This window comes from Spea bombifrons, chromosome 4 (assembly GCF_027358695.1).
Source record: "Spea bombifrons isolate aSpeBom1 chromosome 4, aSpeBom1.2.pri, whole genome shotgun sequence".
NCBI classification, from domain to species: Eukaryota; Metazoa; Chordata; class Amphibia; order Anura; family Pelobatidae; genus Spea; species Spea bombifrons.
Genome location: NC_071090.1, coordinates 39,108,438 through 39,126,554, shown reverse-complemented (window position 1 = coordinate 39,126,554; position 18,117 = coordinate 39,108,438). Strand labels below are relative to the sequence as shown.

The 18,117-nt window shown below is 37.0% G+C and overlaps 1 protein-coding gene across 1 annotated transcript; it reads right to left on the bottom strand.

Annotated features, from left to right (window-relative positions):
• Positions 1–265: 265 nt before the first annotated feature.
• On the bottom strand, positions 266–5,377 carry SPIC (Spi-C transcription factor). Its single transcript, XM_053465047.1, has 5 exons — positions 5,213–5,377; positions 4,208–4,295; positions 3,516–3,625; positions 2,576–2,684; positions 266–1,623 (listed from the first exon to the last, which is right to left on the bottom strand). The coding sequence occupies exons 1-5, from the start codon at positions 5,285–5,287 to the stop codon at positions 1,190–1,192; spliced, it is 816 nt and encodes a 271-aa protein (XP_053321022.1). The 5' UTR covers positions 5,288–5,377; the 3' UTR covers positions 266–1,189.
• Positions 5,378–18,117: the final 12,740 nt, after the last annotated feature.

Below are 18,117 nucleotides of genomic sequence, written 5' to 3'. Positions count from 1 at the left end.
GCAAATGCGTACACCTTTTCAGATGTCCTGTTTTTTACCATTTTTTATCACCATGGGTAGCTAGCTATCGTTTTTTCATTGTGACCATAAAGACAGACAGGATAATTACGTACTGATTCACAAGAAGAAATACAAATCTATACTAAATGTGACCAATTTAGATCCATAAAAGAATATGAGAATACAGGCAGAGCATACATTTGTCAGTCAGTGAATAACAATTTTTATGGGACAAACTTTTTTTTTTTTTTTACAAACTACTGTATAACCAATATGAAATAATACATTAATATATAACATTGAATATTAAAATATAATTTAACCACTGTAAAATTAAAAAAGGCAGTGACATGGTTATGAGAAGGACTGATAAAACAAAGTTTATTTACATTATTTAATAAAATGGCAGGTTTACAGAAAGCCACAAATTTTGATACAGGAAGAGCCAATTCCTATTTTAACAGAAAAAAACATTCAAATGCAAAATTTAATGAATCGATGAGTTGAAATTACATTACTGATAAATGCAACAGCCTATTCTGGCCTAAGCCAACAGGATGGTGGGGAGAGTCTGTGCTTCTCTGCTGCAAAATCTGGGGTAGATTGCTCTATTTTATGTAATACAAAGCTATGTTGGCATAATTATCAATAATTCTGACATACATTTTTGTCACATAGAGTATAATATTTAAAAAGATAAAAATATTGTTTTATTTACTTCTAGAGCTTTATTCACTAAAAGAAGAGTTGAGGTTTCAACTCTCTCTCTTTATTATTTATTATGAAGAACCAACACTGGTAAGTTCCTCTAGCAAGAAGTTGCCCCTGCACAATTGAATGTTTTAGTAAACATTGGGGGGGGGGGGACTAAAAACTCTATGTATAGATTATACAGGGTTCACCAAGCTATATCTACAGCACATTTTCACAGAGGTTTGACCTTCATAATGATTAGTAAATTCAAAGAACTGAAACCCCAAGTCTCATGTCTACTCTTCTCAAAGTCTGTATTTGAATCATGGTTATTGCTCTTTTGGTACCTAAAGGGTGCACAAATAATTTTTCCATCCACGGAAATACTCAGGATTTTTTTTTTTAAAAAAAATACTCTGCTCTACAAATACAAACATCATTTTTTTGTGTAGTACAAGTATTCAGTTTAGGAAGACTCTAGAGGAGAAAGTCTGTTCTAACTGAACTGCTGATAAAATGGATATTCATTGTTAGAAACTGAGTCATAACAGTTAACATTCGAGTAATTATGATTGCTCCAGTACTCTACATCATACTGCAAATGTTGGTAATGTACCATGTCATTTTCCAAATGGCAAGGTGGTGACAGTTTTTGTAAAACTAGAGTACTGAATTGATATGTTAACTTCCTTCTAACTTTCCGAATTTCTCCTGTCCTGCCATAATTCCTAATTGCCCTGGCCATTTTCTGGTATGTCATGATTTTACGATTGCCTTTTTTCTTGCCCCATAGTTCAGCGAGTTTCTCTTTATTTTTGGAAACAAATTGGAAGACACCGTTTGATTCATCTACCCATTGAATGCAGCTGATCATGTCTGGGTCACGCAGGGCTTGATGAAGATATTCAAACAGCAGGAGCTTCCCCCTTCCTAATATATGACAATAGGTTATTATTAATAACACACTATAGAATTTGGGTGCATTTGAAGTCATTGTATTAGTTTATAACATAGCAGTTTGTGTTGTTAAGTTTTATGTAACAAGTAGCAAAAATAAAGTTACAGAAATAAGCTTGAAATGTCCAATAATTTACATTCAGACTGTGTCCATATCTACATGTTCCCAGAAGCAAATGGGGAGCTAGCAGTAGAAATAAAACAGAACAAACCCCTCCCCAGATATAATATGTGTGCCAAAAGGCACTCATGACACTAAACATTGTACTATGGTGCTAGAGATAATTACTGGGGTTAAAATGTGTGGGTCAGTATACAGGGTTAGAATAAATGTGTGTATGTGTCAACTGTGTACATGTATAGTGTTAGACCTTGTGTGTCAGTATATGATGATTGTGTGCATGAGGGGAGTGCCACTGTATGTGCTACCTTCAGTGTATGTGTGTTTGTGTACAATTCTAAACAGTGTTAGAATGAGTATGTGTGTGAGGTGGGGTATCAATGTACGGTGTGAAACTGTGTGTGTCAGTATACAGTTTTTGAGTGTGTGTTTTTCGGGGGTATCAGTGTACAGCGTTAGACTCTGTTGAGTATTAGTGTATGGTGTACATTGTTTGATATGGTGTTCAATGTGTGTTAGTACATGGTGTCTATGTTATCCTGTTGTTTCACTTTCCCGTCAACCACCGAGCAATTTTTTCCTTTGCCTGGGTATGATGCACCATGTGTACCTGGCTCTGCTGTCCCTGCATAAGAAACAATTAAACCCCATCTGTATAGCTTCTCCACTGCTCCACTTGGTCTGGGACAGCCCTGCCCTCCACTGTATTTTAACACATTTAAAAATAATTTTTGGTAAAATTTAAAAAAAAATATTTCCTAGACATCTATCTACATATATTTTTACCAATGTGTTTAAGCTTACCATTTTTATGGGAGATTTTAGCTATATGCGTCTTGTTCATTACATGGTCTTCTTGAATGCTCTGCATGTTTTGGTATAAGCCATCTTCATACATGTTGGGTATATTTATCTATAAAGGCAAAACAAATACATCCACATATAAAAATAAATGTTATTTCTTAAAATAAAGTATAAAAATAAGAAACAATAACAACTGTATAATCAAATTACCATTATATATTATGTTTTTTGTGACAGCTTGTATTTCTTATTTGTATATGTAATTGTAACTTATATTAGATCTAAGTATACTCTCGTTGGTGACATATTTATAATCATCATATATTTGTTTCTATTTGAAGTAAAAGGAATTCATTTAATATTGCTACTGTAGGAATCGGTACGTATTACCCAGCCAGAGTGACCAGTGTCTTTACTGTTATATATTCTAAATTGTGGCAAGAAAAATTAAGTGAAGCCTTTGGAATTACCTGGTTTTCTCCATTAATTGGTCATAAAATTGGATCTGGTCTATATCTAAGTCACAAGTATAGATAAACACAATGTGCTTTAGCTAATAACACACAATCAATGTTTTTGTTTGTTTTTTAATTTAATCTGAGTTTATGGAAGTTGATAAACAACACAGACATGCAGTCTTCAAAGACATAGAGGACGATGGATTTCCTAAGCATCAATTAGACTCAGTAGTGGTGTACATTATAACGAAGATGGCATTCAGGTGCAGAATATCCATAATACACTTTACATAAACATTGCCAGTCGCAGCTGGTCTGATACAGTGGGGGATAACCTTATGTATACTTTGCGGGGTCTGCCGTCACCTCTCAGGGGCATGTTAACAGCAAGCCATAGATGGAGGTAAAACAATATAAAACAGGGCAACTACCAACTGCTCAACACCACCACCAACACACCAGTTTAGTTAGAATTCTCTTACTTGCAAATCCATCCAGTTGCATGTTGGCTCTTCTAAAGATGGTACTGTGAGGCTGCCACTTGGCGAGGTTGGCGTGTGGTTATTAAGGAATGCTATGTGACTTCTGTTTTCTGTTAATTTATATAGTATTAGAATTAAATGTAAGAACATTCATTTGGATGTAAAATTCTGACCAGAGATCTTAAAGTGGTAGAATCACATTCCTCTTCCTGCCATTAAAGGGTCTAGCTATATACCCCAACACACTACTTGCTTTTTCCAACACTTTACTACATTGCCTGTTTAAATAAGACACATAATCATTTCTTACTTAAGTGCTTTCATTTTAAGCAGGGGTTTTTGATGCAAATCTACTAAATGAACTGTAAATCAAATATTATTTAAGACCAGGAAATTGCATTTAAATAACTGAATGAAAACAAGATCAAGAAGGAAAATACTAGATTAAGTATTTAAGTGTTAGCAATTAACTGTATAGAGTGTTTTTATACAACAGAATAGAATATTATTAATACAGGTCAATAATATGATTCTACTTGTTATTCATATTTGTATTTTTTATTGGTTTTACATACACATTTCATAAAACTCTATAATACATCAAATATACCCCTAAAAAGTGGGAAGCAGTGTAAACCAATACATTGAAAAACAAGAAAGACAGAGAGAATTCATACCCATGGAATACTGACCTCCAAAAGTTGAATTTGCTTGTAGAATCTCGAGAGCATCTTCAAATGTGTGTTCCTCCAGTATGTCTTGCTCTAGGAAATTCTGAAACTGGGAGCATAATTATTAGTGTGTGATATACCATTCAAGAAACACACAGTAGTGTGGCATAATATATATGTGACTTTTCTAAATGTATTTTAGAAATAACTCTCTGGATGACATCCCATATGAGATTATAAAATGTGGAGGAAGTATATATACTTCTGGATATGTCAAACTAGTTAAAACAAATTACTTGTGTACTATGTCATATATATTAACTGTATTATTGGACCAATTCAACATCACAATCTAACTCTAAGCTGTGTTACAAATTGGTAGCAATGGTCAACATTTTTCTTATGTCTGCCTTTTTGATTATGTATAGAGCTGTTTGAAATGGACCTCATTAAAAAAAAATCTTAGTTTATGCGTGAATCTTTATTGGTGTTTGTGAAAAACAAACCATGAATGATGCTTTCCTTGTGATATATTTTCGGACTGAAATGAAAACATCTTTCTTTCTAGTTTTTAGCAGTTAATGAGTGGGATAGGTAAAATTCCATGCTATGGTGGACATGGTTCGCCAAGACAAAACAAAAACAAGCAAAGGGTACACAACCACATGAAACTCATAAAAGGGGATCATTGAAAACTTTCTTTAAAACATAAGTAAAAAAACAACTAGTTTCTCACATAGTGTTTAAGCCCTGTACCATTTTATTATACTACACGTGCATATTATGTTCCTAATACATTATGTTAAGATAACAAATCTAAAAATTGGTTTTAAACACATAAACTACTTGCCACAGAAGTGCATATAAGATTTCACAAACCAGATTAATTGTTCCTTTAAATTGTAACACAAGCTAGAAATGAAAGTGCTGCATAAATTGTTTGCGCTATATAAATAAAAGATAATAATAATTATATACTAATCATATAGGGCTTCATTTAACATTTCAAGATCATTATTAACTTACCATAATTCTATTTTCCTCACTGCGTCTCCTGTAATACAATAATAAGTATTTACAGTTATTCAGGGTAATAAACATTATTAACAAACATTTGAAGCCCTTCACATTAACTCTTTCAAATCACTGGTTATTTACTCTAATAAGTGTTATTTTGATATTGCAGCTTAGTGTGTTTAATCCTCAGACTGTAAGAAAAAAAAAAGGCAACCAAGTATGTGATAATGTAGAAATGTTTTACCTTTGTTGCAGGGTTCCATAAATGGATAAAATGAGGTAGCAGATATTTAAGCGCTTCTCTTTTTACACGTCACTAAGACGTATTGGCATTTAAATAAAGCAAAACACTTAACCCTTCAGGATACAAAAATCCCATAAGCAAATGAGCATTAAACAATGTATATTTAGCACAGTGGTTTAAATGTGAAATATAAATTCCATATTTGCAGCTTCATATGCATGTGTGCACACAAACCTTTAACATGTTCTTTGACAATAGCAGCCGGCCAATAAACACGTGTCACCTGGGTTCTTTGTTTGCTAAAAAAGATAGAGTAATGCAATGTGAGTTAAAGAATAATATAATGTTATGGTTATTGAAGCCTGAGTGTTTTTTTACTATTTTTTACAATATCCATAATGTATGTGTATTGTGACAAACCCTATAGCATGAGGGCCATACATGTCCTAGCACAGTCCTCTAGGGCAATCAGAGTCAGGAACAGCAGCTTTGAACAAAACAGCGCTTTATTTTAACCGCTTAAACCCCAAAAACCAAATCATAAAAAGAAAACCTAGCTCCCAATTGGAGCCCTCTCTAACTTAACTATGCTGGTCCAGACTGACCAGCCTAATCACCCACTAACTCAACCTCCCAGCCAGACCCAGCTACGCCAGGCTCTGGAAAACCTCCCCCAGACAGCACACAAAATGTCCAGGCAGGTATTGCCTCACTTGGCTCAGGGATGGTCTTCTTGATTGCTGGGGGACTTTTTCTTCAAGTAGGCCATTTTTGTGATTTTGCTATACTTAGACTTAGGTGACAATTATAGAAACAGGAAATTATAGAAACATTTTGCCTAGGAAAACCTATATATTTGTCCATGTTATTTCCCCACAAATTATATACCAAATAGTAAAAGCATAAGAAAAAAACTATTTTCTTAAAAGCCTGTGCCGTATTAGTAGAGGAAAGAGTTAACATCTATAATGATGATGGTAAATACATAGGCCTGTAAGCATGCTAACCTGTTTGCATCTGATGCACAAGGGGTTCACTTTCATCACCTTTGTCCTAATTCTGGGGTAATGGCAGTGGTTTTGGAGTGGATGGCTATCTATGTCATCACAATACCTGATTCTTGAGTGGTACTATGGTTCAGTTGAACTTGCAAGATTTCCTCTGGACATGGCTAGATGGCTGCCAATCAGCTCAGATTACAGAAAGGGTTCTTGTTATGTTTGTAGACATTAAGGTGGAGGCTTACAATGCCACCACTTCATTAATGCGTTATATATTTGAGAGGAGACCAAAACCCACTTACAAGAGACTTTGTTGATTTGCTTATTAATTGGCCATTTAAAACCATTTAAGGCGGTTCGAATGAAAGGAGTGGGTGATTTGGGAATATTGTCCGAAGTCTTTCATCAGTGTGTATGATTGCTTGTAGTTCCCTTGAGATTTTGCATAGGAGTTCCATTACTGGATTGTAGGTTACCACTAATGGTACTTGATCTCTCTTTTGTGGCTGCTGATATCTCAGAAGGTTTTTTGGGGGATAGTCATGGCTTTCTATAATTTTTATACTGTATCCATGGTAGTGTCCAGGAATTTGATGTTTGTGAGGGAGTAGCTTAGTTTCAATTTTATGTTGGGGTGGAAGGCTTGATAGTGTTCATGAAATCTAAGGAGTTCCTCTTCGCTACCAGTCCAGATGATTAGGATATCGTCTATGCAGTGAAGATATACCAGTGGTTTGGTGTGGCAAGTGGAGATGTAATCCTCCTGCAGTTTGGCCATGAACAGATTAGCATATTATGGTGCCATTTGTGTGCCCATTGCCATTCCCATTCTTTGGAGATAAAAGTCCTGTCCAAATATAAAGTAGTGGTTGAGTATAACCTGTATTAGTCGTGTTATGGGTTCTGTTTCTAGGTTTTGCTGCTCCAGGTATTTGCAGCATGTTGCTATACCCTCACAATGGGGAATGTTGGTGTAGAGGGATTTTACATCCATGTAGGTAGCAAGAATGGTGCCATCAGGTACTGTGCCAACTTTGACAAGTTTGTTTAGGTGATTGGTGTTATCTTGGAGGTAACTGGTTGATCTGTTAACTAAGGGTTTAAGGATTTTTTCAACCAAGCCACATATGTTTTCCGTAGGGTTTGAACTCCTGAAACTATGGGCCTTCCAGGGTGTCCCTCTTTGTGTATTTTGGGAGGCATATAGAAGGAGCCCACTTTAGGGTCTGTTGGCACCAGACCTTCCACCTGTTGCCTGATATTGGGTGCTGCAGTCCTTTTCTTGAGTTTTTTGGTGTTTGTGGGATCCTCCTGAAGTTGGACGTAGTGTCTGTCATCAGAGAGTTGTCTGTGCTTCATGTTCTCTATAGAAAGAAGAGGCTTTATCCTGGCAAGCCTCCCAAACAAACAATACTTGTTTAGTCTTTTTCTAATTGTACTGTCAAGAATTTTAACATTTAACATGCTGAGACATGTAGAGCATGAGATGTAACTCTTGTGTGTTTTTTTCAATTTCTCTAAGCATTACACTGTCTGACTTTGGGGTGCATTTGCTGGGACATCCACTCCTGGGACGATTGGCAACTGTCTCAAATGTTTTCCACTTTAAAGTAATCTTTCTCACTGTAGAATGATGGACTTTAAATTATTTGGAAATGGCTTAATGGGCAGCAGGAATTGCTTCTCTAAGATCTTTGCTGAGGTCTTTACTTAGCATTTTAACTCTTATGGGAGCAGTAAGGATGTACTTAGTTTTTCACACATGTAGCTTCTCCATCTTGGCTTTTTTTGTTGAATAAATCATGACTGTCACGACCACCCGCACCACAGGAGTTATTCTGCCCCGTCCTCCGATACCAAGAGAGGGGCCCTTAGTAGAAGAGAACCAGGACTTAGAGGATCCCAACAGCAAGGAGGCCAAAGTGCGGGCAGGCAGATATAGGTACTGAGTAAATAAGGTGAAGGAATCTCTAGACGCAGCAGGCAAGCAAAGGGTCAATGGCAACGAAGATCAGGAACACAGCAGCAAAATGAAGTATAGGACCACAACAGGGTGCAGGAGAAACGGATTTCCAGCTTTTTAAAGCCGGCGCCAGTCTAAAGCCCCGCCTCCATGTTGACGTCATGACCGAGCCTCCAGCCGTCCATCACCGCCCCGATACCAGCCATGCGGCTTAGCCGCGCCCCCAGAATTCCTGCAGGCGACGCTGGGAGAAGAGGTAAGTCCTCTGTCAGACTTAACCCCTTGAGTCCCGCGCCAGTGGCAGTGTACTTGCCTGCCGGCGACGGGAGCCGAGACATCGGATACCCAACATCCGCTCGCCGACCCCGGGTGCCGGAACCGTGACAATGACACAGTGTAATATATCATGTGTTGTTGTTCATCTGAGGTTGTTTTTAACCTAATTTTTGACCTGCTAAGGAACAGATTGTTTTTATGACAGTCCTGATATGTAAAACTATAGAATTCAAAGAGGGTGTATTTTCTTTTTCACACAACTGTATCTCCTACACAAGATATGCTGTACACAAATTAACACATCCAAAACTTGTTTCACTAAACAGGCATGTACACAGGTCTTCTCAACCTCCAGCCTCCAGCATTTGCATACAATGCACTTGAAATCTGTGGTGTCTGAGGTGCCCCACCAGTCACAACACCTTCCTCTGAATATATATATATATATATATATATATATATATTGTGACAAACCCTGTAGCTTGAGGGCCATAAATGTCACATTTAGGGGTCCTAAGCACAGTCATCTAGGGCAATCAGAGTCAGGAACACCAGCTTGTATAAAAACAGCGCTTTATTTTAACTGTTTAAATGCAACATCCCAAAAACCAAATCATAAAAAGAAACCTAGCCCCAATCGGAGCCCTCTCTAACTAAACTTTGCTGGTCCAGACTGACCGGCCTAATTACCCACTAACTCGACCTCCCAGCCAGACCCAGTTAAGCCAGGCTCTGGAAAACCTCCCTCAGACAGCACACAAAAGGTCCAGGCAGGTATTGCCTCACTTGGCTCAGGGATAGTCTTCTTCTTCAGGGCCTCCCCTTGCTCTGGGAGCACAGGGAAACTTCCTCTTCCCCCCAACAGTCTCTCTGAGTATCGAGCTCCAGGGGTTTTTAATGTCCAGCACTTGTGCCTGATGCCGGCCCCATGGGAATCCCGGACCGGATCCTGCTGACATCTAGCCACTTGGAAAAGCAGGCATGGATTTTCCACAGAATGGGGGGAGGGAGCATTGGCCCACCCTGCTCTCCAATTGCTCTACCCCAGGGACCCATATGTATGATCTGGATAGCACCTGTACCCAAACTAAGCATCTCCTGGGAGTTTACAGTGTCACTATATATATGTATATATATATATATATATATATATATATATACACCCTGGTTTTCTAATTTTCTTCCAATAAACTCCCTGTATCTGCAAACCTGGAGGCTACCACTGTTGTCACGGGAACACACAAATTTTTATAGCAATACTAAAGAAGTCTGTTCTGCTATAGACTTTTATTGATTAAAACTGAGGCATTGTATTTTGCCACAGAAAGTCCCAAGTATTTGTCTAGTAGATTGGGCTAAGATAACAAAGCTGCAGCTGCTTGAAAACATTATATTATGCAAAAACTATAACCATTTCAAAATTATTTTTAATCTAACTCTAGTCATAAAAATATGTTCCTTTTAAAATCATGGTTGGTGTTTGATGGCACACTCAAATTGTAGCCGATGGAACAGTACAGTTAGGGGGCCCTGACTCAGCTTGGACAAAAGGTTAATATAAAAATTAACAGAAAATTTCATCATATCTAGCCTTATAACTTCTATTTTATTCAAAATGATATGCAAACATAGGAAAATCACATAATGCTGATATAAATTAACGCACAGAATTGACATTTTCGTTTCCTACACCCTGCAACACTCCCCAGTTACTTAAAAAGTGATATAATGGACAAGTAGATTAAAAACTGTGCATATAGGGCAGTTTCCAAATCAGCGTGATCTAATTAATCAGAATCCCATTGCCAAAAGCCATAACTACAAACCGGACAAGCTGCTCCCTATCTTGTCTAAAGTCTTGGAGAAATATGCCAATGAGCAACTATGTATAATCATCAGCCCAACTTTCTAACCTCTCTTCAATATGGCTTTCACCCTAACCACTCCATGGTTACTGCCCTCCTAAAAGTGACATGATATCCAGAGTGGCATGAAAGAGGTGACTTTACTGAAGCATAACGTGCATTTCACCTTTGAAATGGTGAAATGGTGGATCATGATCTTTGGGGAACAAATTAAAATGCTCCGGTATAAATGAGCGGTAGCTCAACTGGTTTTGCTCCTTCCTATCTGACAGAACGACAGTATGTGTCGGTTGCTGAGGCTCCTTCCCTTCCTTTACCGATCAAGTGTGCTTCAAGGATCAATCCTCTAGCCCCTGGTGTTCTTGTAAATGATCTACCCTCGGTGTGCACTCTGGCTAATGTGCACATGTATGCTGTCGATACCATTTTTTACACGAGCAGGACAAAACTATGGCAAGTGGAATCTGTGTTACAAGATCAGTTTTCTAAGATGTAAAAGTGGATAACTAGCAACAAGCTATTCATCAACACTGAAAAATCTGTGTCTATGTGTCTAAGCTTAATTGCATAAATTAAAAAATCCTTAAATATATGTCAAAACCAAATCAAGTTAACCTAACCCAGGTCAATTCCTACAGGTGTCTCGGTATGTGGCTAGAACCCAGCTTGTCTTTTGTTCTTCATATTGACGAGATAATTCCTATTTATTCAGTTCATGTCTATTATTGTTTTTTTCTATTGTTTACTTTTATTTAATCTGTATACTCTGTATGTAAAACCATTTCTGGATTTGGCTCCCTAGTACATACTTGAAAGCGAGAGAAATCTCAACGTACTCTTCCTGGTAAAACACATTCTAATTAAATAAATATATACATTATGTCTATTGGGTTAAGCTGTGTACAGTTTATATACATGCATAATTGTGAAGTGATTTTTTTCATTGTTTGCCTTTTTTTTTTTTTTTAGATTGTATTGATAATAATGTCTTACATTTCTGAACATAGTTTAAAAACAAAGTCTCCATTAAAAACTATATATAATTGTGTGGGTGTATTAATTGAGTATGTGGGACATTGTGGGTGAATAGAGACATTATTAAAACATGACAATTTCTCTGGTAAAGAAAAAAAGCCCTAAATACATTTACTTATATAATAAATCATAAGTTGATATACTTTGGTGCTCTAAGATTCACATGACCCCTAACCAAAATGATGTTGAGGGTTCTGAGTCTTTGGGGTGTCAAAAACAAATGCAAAAAGGATGTGTTTATTCTCCTTTTTCTTGTGTGTAGTACATTTTTAGTATTCAATGAAATCTTATTAATACCTACCTTGTAATATGTCGCCTACTGTCTCCTACATCATGCAATATGATGCATATGTTGCCTTAAATTTGGCATTTAAGAATGACTTACTTTGGCCTGAAAAAATATAGATTTGCATATGAAAAAATGTAGGATTTTCACTTAAATATAACTACAAAACATGGTGTGGTCTCCAAGGTAAACCTGGCTAGTATTGCCATTTTTTAAATTATTGGAAAACATAAAACCAGTTATTATTCTTGATTTTTGCTTAAACACAGGATGACATAAAACTGTAAAATTACCTGAATGATATATATATATTGACATTGCAGTGTTTTGCGGTGCTGTGTATACTTTATGGAATAAAATAAGGGGAAGTTGGAAAGTGGTTTGCCATTTTATGAACTTCCTACTCCTTTAAAAATTTTCAAATGGAATGCTGCATTGAAACACTGGTGAAATACTGAACAGGTGTTTAGCACTAATGCTTCCGTTATTAGGGCATTGAATAATAAAAGATAAATACATGCAAAGCCAAGTGAATATTAATTAATATTATTAATGCGTTTTGCAGAATATAATGACAAAATGGAAATATTTAATTAGTGGACATGCACAGTGAGGGGAATAGGTTCATAGATGTAAGAAGAGGTGTGAGAGAGAAAGAAAACTACTTTAGAGCCAGCGAGTCTTTAATAATCCTCCCTTATCGCTAAAGTTCTATATTGAACCTGTGCTCGCGGCAGTGGGAAATTGGTTATGTGTTACGTTTGATGCTTTTTAAAAAACTCTAAATATTAAATTTCTTGCTGACCACAAAGCATACACTGCTTGTTCAGACACACTTTGAAATTCTAGTAACTGAATCAACCAAAGAACAGTGTTTCTTTCCTCACGTATGTTACAGAGATTAAATTTGGGTAAATGTATAAAAATATTATTGTTATTTGATGTAAACGATCATATCATCATTTATATGCATATTTTCCAACTCCAAGCTGTATAAACTTGAATGCTAATTGGATTTAAGCATATCAGGCGATGTGTATTTGTGTAATGAGGGAGGGTGTGGCCTAAGGAGATAAACACCCTATGTCAAGGTATGCATAATTATTAGGCAGCGTCCTTTTCTCAGGCAAAATGGATAGAAAAAGAGATTTAGCTGACTCTGAAAGGTCAAAAATTGTAGAAAGTATTTCAGAGGAATGCAGCACTCTTGAAATTGCTAAGATATTGGGGTGTGATCTTAGAACCATCAAACGTATTGTTAAGAAGAATCAAACATGACGTTACCAGGAACCCATTATCTTCCAGTGCTGTCATATTCCAGAACGGCAGCTTTCCTGGAGTGTCCAGAAGTACAAGGTATTCAGTGCTTTAAAACCCGACCACCACGGAACAACACACATAAGTTGAAACATCAACACTGGGCCAAGAAATATCTAAAGAGAGATTTTTCAAAGGTTTTATGGACTGATGAGATTTCTTTCTCTTTCGGTTTAGACAGATGGGCCTAGTAATGGGCACAGAGCTCCACTTCGACTCAGACGCCAGCGAGGTGGAGGAGGTGTACTGGTAAGGGCTGGTATTATCAAAGATGAGCTAGTTGGACCTTTTCGGGTTGAATATGGACTCAATTCCCAAACCTACTGCCAATTGTTAGAAGACACTGTCTTCAAGCAGTTGTACAGGAAAAAGTCTGCATTTTCAGGAAGATGATTTTTATGCAGGACAATGCTCCATCACATGCATTAAAGTACTTCCTACACTGTGTGGCTAGCCAGTAAAGGCCTTAAAGATGAAAAAATAATGACATGGCCCCCTTCCTCACCTGACCTAAACCCTATTGAGAACTTGTGGGCCCTTCTTAAACGGCAGATTTACGCTGAAGGACAACAGTACACCTCTTTGAATAGTGTCTGGGAGGCTGTGGTTGCTGCTGCACAAAAAGTTGATTGTCAAGAAACTGACAGACTCCATGAATGGAACGCTTATGACTGTTATTGAAAAAAAGGGTGGCTATATTGGTCACTGATTTTTTTTGGAAATGTCACAAATGTTTATTTGCTTGTTTAGTATTCTTACTTTAATAGATGAAATAAACACGTAAAATGGGAAAATTATCGTTTTTCATTTAGTTGCATAATAATTCTGCACAGTAATAATTGCCCAATAATTGTGCACACATAGATATTCTCCTAAGAAAGCCAAACCACACTTTTACTTTCTTAAATATTCAGGTTTAAGGTTTCTTAACATTTTGCATTGACAGAGAGCACTGTAGTTGTTCAATAATAAAATGAATCCTCAAAAACACAACTTTCCTAATAATTGTGCACAAAGTGTACGCACTTCACAAGGCTCACTGCTAATGCAATTTTTATAATGTACAATGTGAGGATCTTCCCACCCACAAGGTGTTCAGTTATTTATTATGTATTAATAATTATTTATTAAGTAATTTAATCAGATAGACATGTGTTAATCATTATGTTGTGACCACAAAGTATATGAACATGTTCTCATATAAGACTAGAGTAAGGAGGTGGTGGGTGACATAATTTTTCTTTATAATATTCCAGTCGTTAACAAAATCAAACATTTTGTAATTTGCATGATACATAATAGAAACCACCAACAGAAAAGAAAATATAACACACTTCCTCTTGGCAAAGGTATTTAGCTGAAGCATAACTAAGTTATACAGCAAAACTCAAGGTAAACTGGACACTTGTGAGATAAAAACCTGCTCATACCGTTTAATGTACATTAAATAGTTTTTCAGAGCCAACACTCACTCAGTAAATAAAAAAGAATAGAATGGCATTTAAAGATTGCAAAAGGGTTGAAAATCAGAAAAGGGTAGCCAATGACAGTAAATGTTTTTTAAATACACATACACAAGGACAAATAATTAAAGAAGGAAACTATTGGTCAATTAAAATCTGAGCCAAGTTGGTTAGTGACAATCAGAAGTATTAAATCATATTATTCCTCTGTGTATACCATTGTAGAACTGATACCTGCAGGTTTGGATATTAATGCTACAAAAAGCTTGCTGCAAGCATGTGATTGGCTGATGCAGGGCAATAGATAATAGATAAGGCCCCTGAGACAAATGGTATACAGGAACTTAGCCAACAGGGAACTTAGCCAACAAGTAGTCACATCTTTGCTTCAGTAGCCTTTCCATCAATATTTAGGGGGTACATGGAGGGGAGAGGGGCAAAAGTAGGGACAATTACATGATACACATACATACAAACATACACAAACACACACACAAATATTTGCATTAACAATATTAACAATTAACAAAATTCTATTAGTTTATTTCCAGCAACTCTGTAAAATATGCAACCAAGTCTTTCTGCTTTAGACATCCCATTTTAACTATTTAATATGTACATAGCAACTTGCCCCAGCACACAGATTGCACCCACAGGATTTGTCCCAGCAGCCAGATTACACAGAGACACAGGGCTTGCAAACTTGATAACTAAGTTTAAATGAACTATTTTACTTTCAACTTAATGGAGGCATTCATCAGAATTCAGAAACTATTTACCATCTGGTTGTCCATACACTACTTTGCATTCATAAGAGCTATAATAAAAGGTCTACAAAAGTTTGTATAGTGAATACTTCTCTTTAAACTAGAAGAAAATACAAAACAAATTTGCTTCATTGGCATATATATGTTATAAATTAAGCAAATGGCCATTTACAGTAGCTGTAACACACTTTTCAAAACACTATGCATACATATCCTTTACTCAAATAAGGGACAGCTGTGAGTTGTAATATGAAAATGTATAACATTTTAATCAATGTATATACTGTGATTTATCTTGAAATAAAAAAATGACACTGTTAGCCAATGTGCAAATGGTAGTTTCATCGATAATAAATAGCATGGAGTGTCAATTATGGAAATAAGTTAAATCTACACTGACAATGATTATGTGTTAAACAGAATTTTTCTGAAAAAATAAGTGTGCGATTAATGAATAGTGAAGAATGATTAATGAATATTATGTTATCTACAAGCCAGTACCAGTAAAACAAAAATTAATAAGAAAATGTTATCATAACTATCTTGGTAGTACACTATTAACATTTTTAGTTTTAGTATTTACTATTTACTGGACAGCTCTTAATGGTTCTCTTGGCTAGCCATTTCTGGATGTTCCCAGATGTATTTATCATATTGCAACCATTGGGAAAGTCCATGATACAAAAGATATTCACTCTCATCAGCTAACGTATCTGACACAAACAATACAGTGAAACGTAATTTTCAAGTTCCAATGTCATAAAGACAGACGCTAAATGGAAACTGATAATGCAATACTAAGACAAACAGCTCTTACAGCAACTGCCAATGGACACAAAGCAATACTTCCTCTTCTGTATACATATCTTTTCAATTGGCCCCAAACCACAAGGAGAAGTGTTTTGTAATCATGTAATCTCAACCATCAAAAACTCAATTTTAAATAACAAAAAAGGAGTATTATGTAGTCTTATGAATTTCTCTTTTTTCTGTTTTATTGACATGGAACACACACTGTTTAAAGAACATAAAATAACCAGGTTTATTCAGACTTTATTATAAAGGAATGAATATACATAATAGACATCAATTAACAAATGCTTAAGGTATATGTTAGTCTGTATTTATTAAAAAAGCTATGTATTTTCCCAAGCAAATCACCATCTGCTTATAAGGATTAGCTTCATGATTCAAGAGCCAATCAGTCTCTCCAAATCCATTGAGAGAGTACCATATTTGCTCGATTATAAGACGACCTTGGTTATAAGACGACCCCCCAAAATCTGAATATTAATTTAGGAAAAAAAGAAAAAGCCTGATTATAAGACGACCCTTTAGGAAAAAAGTTTTACTAGTAAATATTAATTCATGTAAACTACCGTATTTGCTCGATTATAAGACGACCCTGATTATAAGACGACCCCCCAAAATCTGAATATTAACTTAGGAAAAAAAGAAAAAGCCTGAATATAAGACAACCCCAAAGGAAAAAAGTTTTACCAGTAAATGTTAATTCATGTAAACTATTTTTTTTAATAAAAGCTATGATTGAGAAAAATATTTTTTTTTGTTTTTATTTCTTGTATTTTCCAACCTGTCCCCCAGTTACGCACATCTGCCCCCAGGCTTGCCACTCCAATATGGCACTGTGGCCCATGATATGCCTTTTAACCCTCTATATGCCACTGTGCCGCATGGTATGCCTTTTGACCCCCTATGTGCTACTCTGCCTCCAGAAAAGCCTTATACCCCTATATCCCATTCTGGCATTTAGGGGGTTAAAATGCATATTATGGGGCAGAGTGGCATATAGGGAGGTATAAGGCATTTCAGGAGGCAGAGTGGCATTAAGGGAGTTAAAAGGCATTGTATAGAGCACTCTGCCTCCAGAAATACCTTATACCCCTATATGCCACTCTGGCATTTAGGGGGTTAAAAGGCATATTATGGGGCAGAGTGCCATATAGGGAGGTATAAGGCTATTCAGGAAGCAGAGTGCTCTATTAAATGCCCCCTTAACGCCACTCCAGAAATGCCCTATGCCCCCATTTAACACACACACACACACACCCCCTATACCCCCATTTAACTAACACACACACACTCTCTCTCTCTCTCTCTCTCTCTCTATCTCTCTCACCCCTCTCTCCGCTCTCAGCCCTCTCTTACCGGTGCTTCCAGCCGGGGCAGCGGGTTGACGCGCCTTCCGCTGCAGCCGGAAGGAGGTGGAGTTGGCAGTGGGGGTTTGTATGCGTCCGTCGCGTATACTTTCCCCGGCTGTCAGAGATCAGAGTTCCCCGCACCGGTGCGGCACCGGTGTGGGGAGCTCTGATCTCTGACAGTCGGGGAAGGTCTACGCGACGGACGCAGACAATCCCCGCTGCTAGCCACACCTCCTTCCGGCTGCAGCGGACGTTGTCTCCGCGGATCGCGTAGACGTCAACCCGCTGCCCCGGCAACACAGCAGGAAGCACCGGTAAGTGTGTGTATGATGGGGGGGAGTGAGACAGGAGGATCCAGGTCCCCTGCAGCGGTGCGGGGGATCTGGATCTTAGTCTCCTAATACGACCTCTGTTTGAGGTCTGATTAGAAGACGACCCCGATTAGAAGACGATGGGTATTTTTCAGAGCATTTGCTCTGAAAAAAACCTCGTCTTATAATCGAGCAAATACGGTATTTTTTTGTTTTTAATTTTA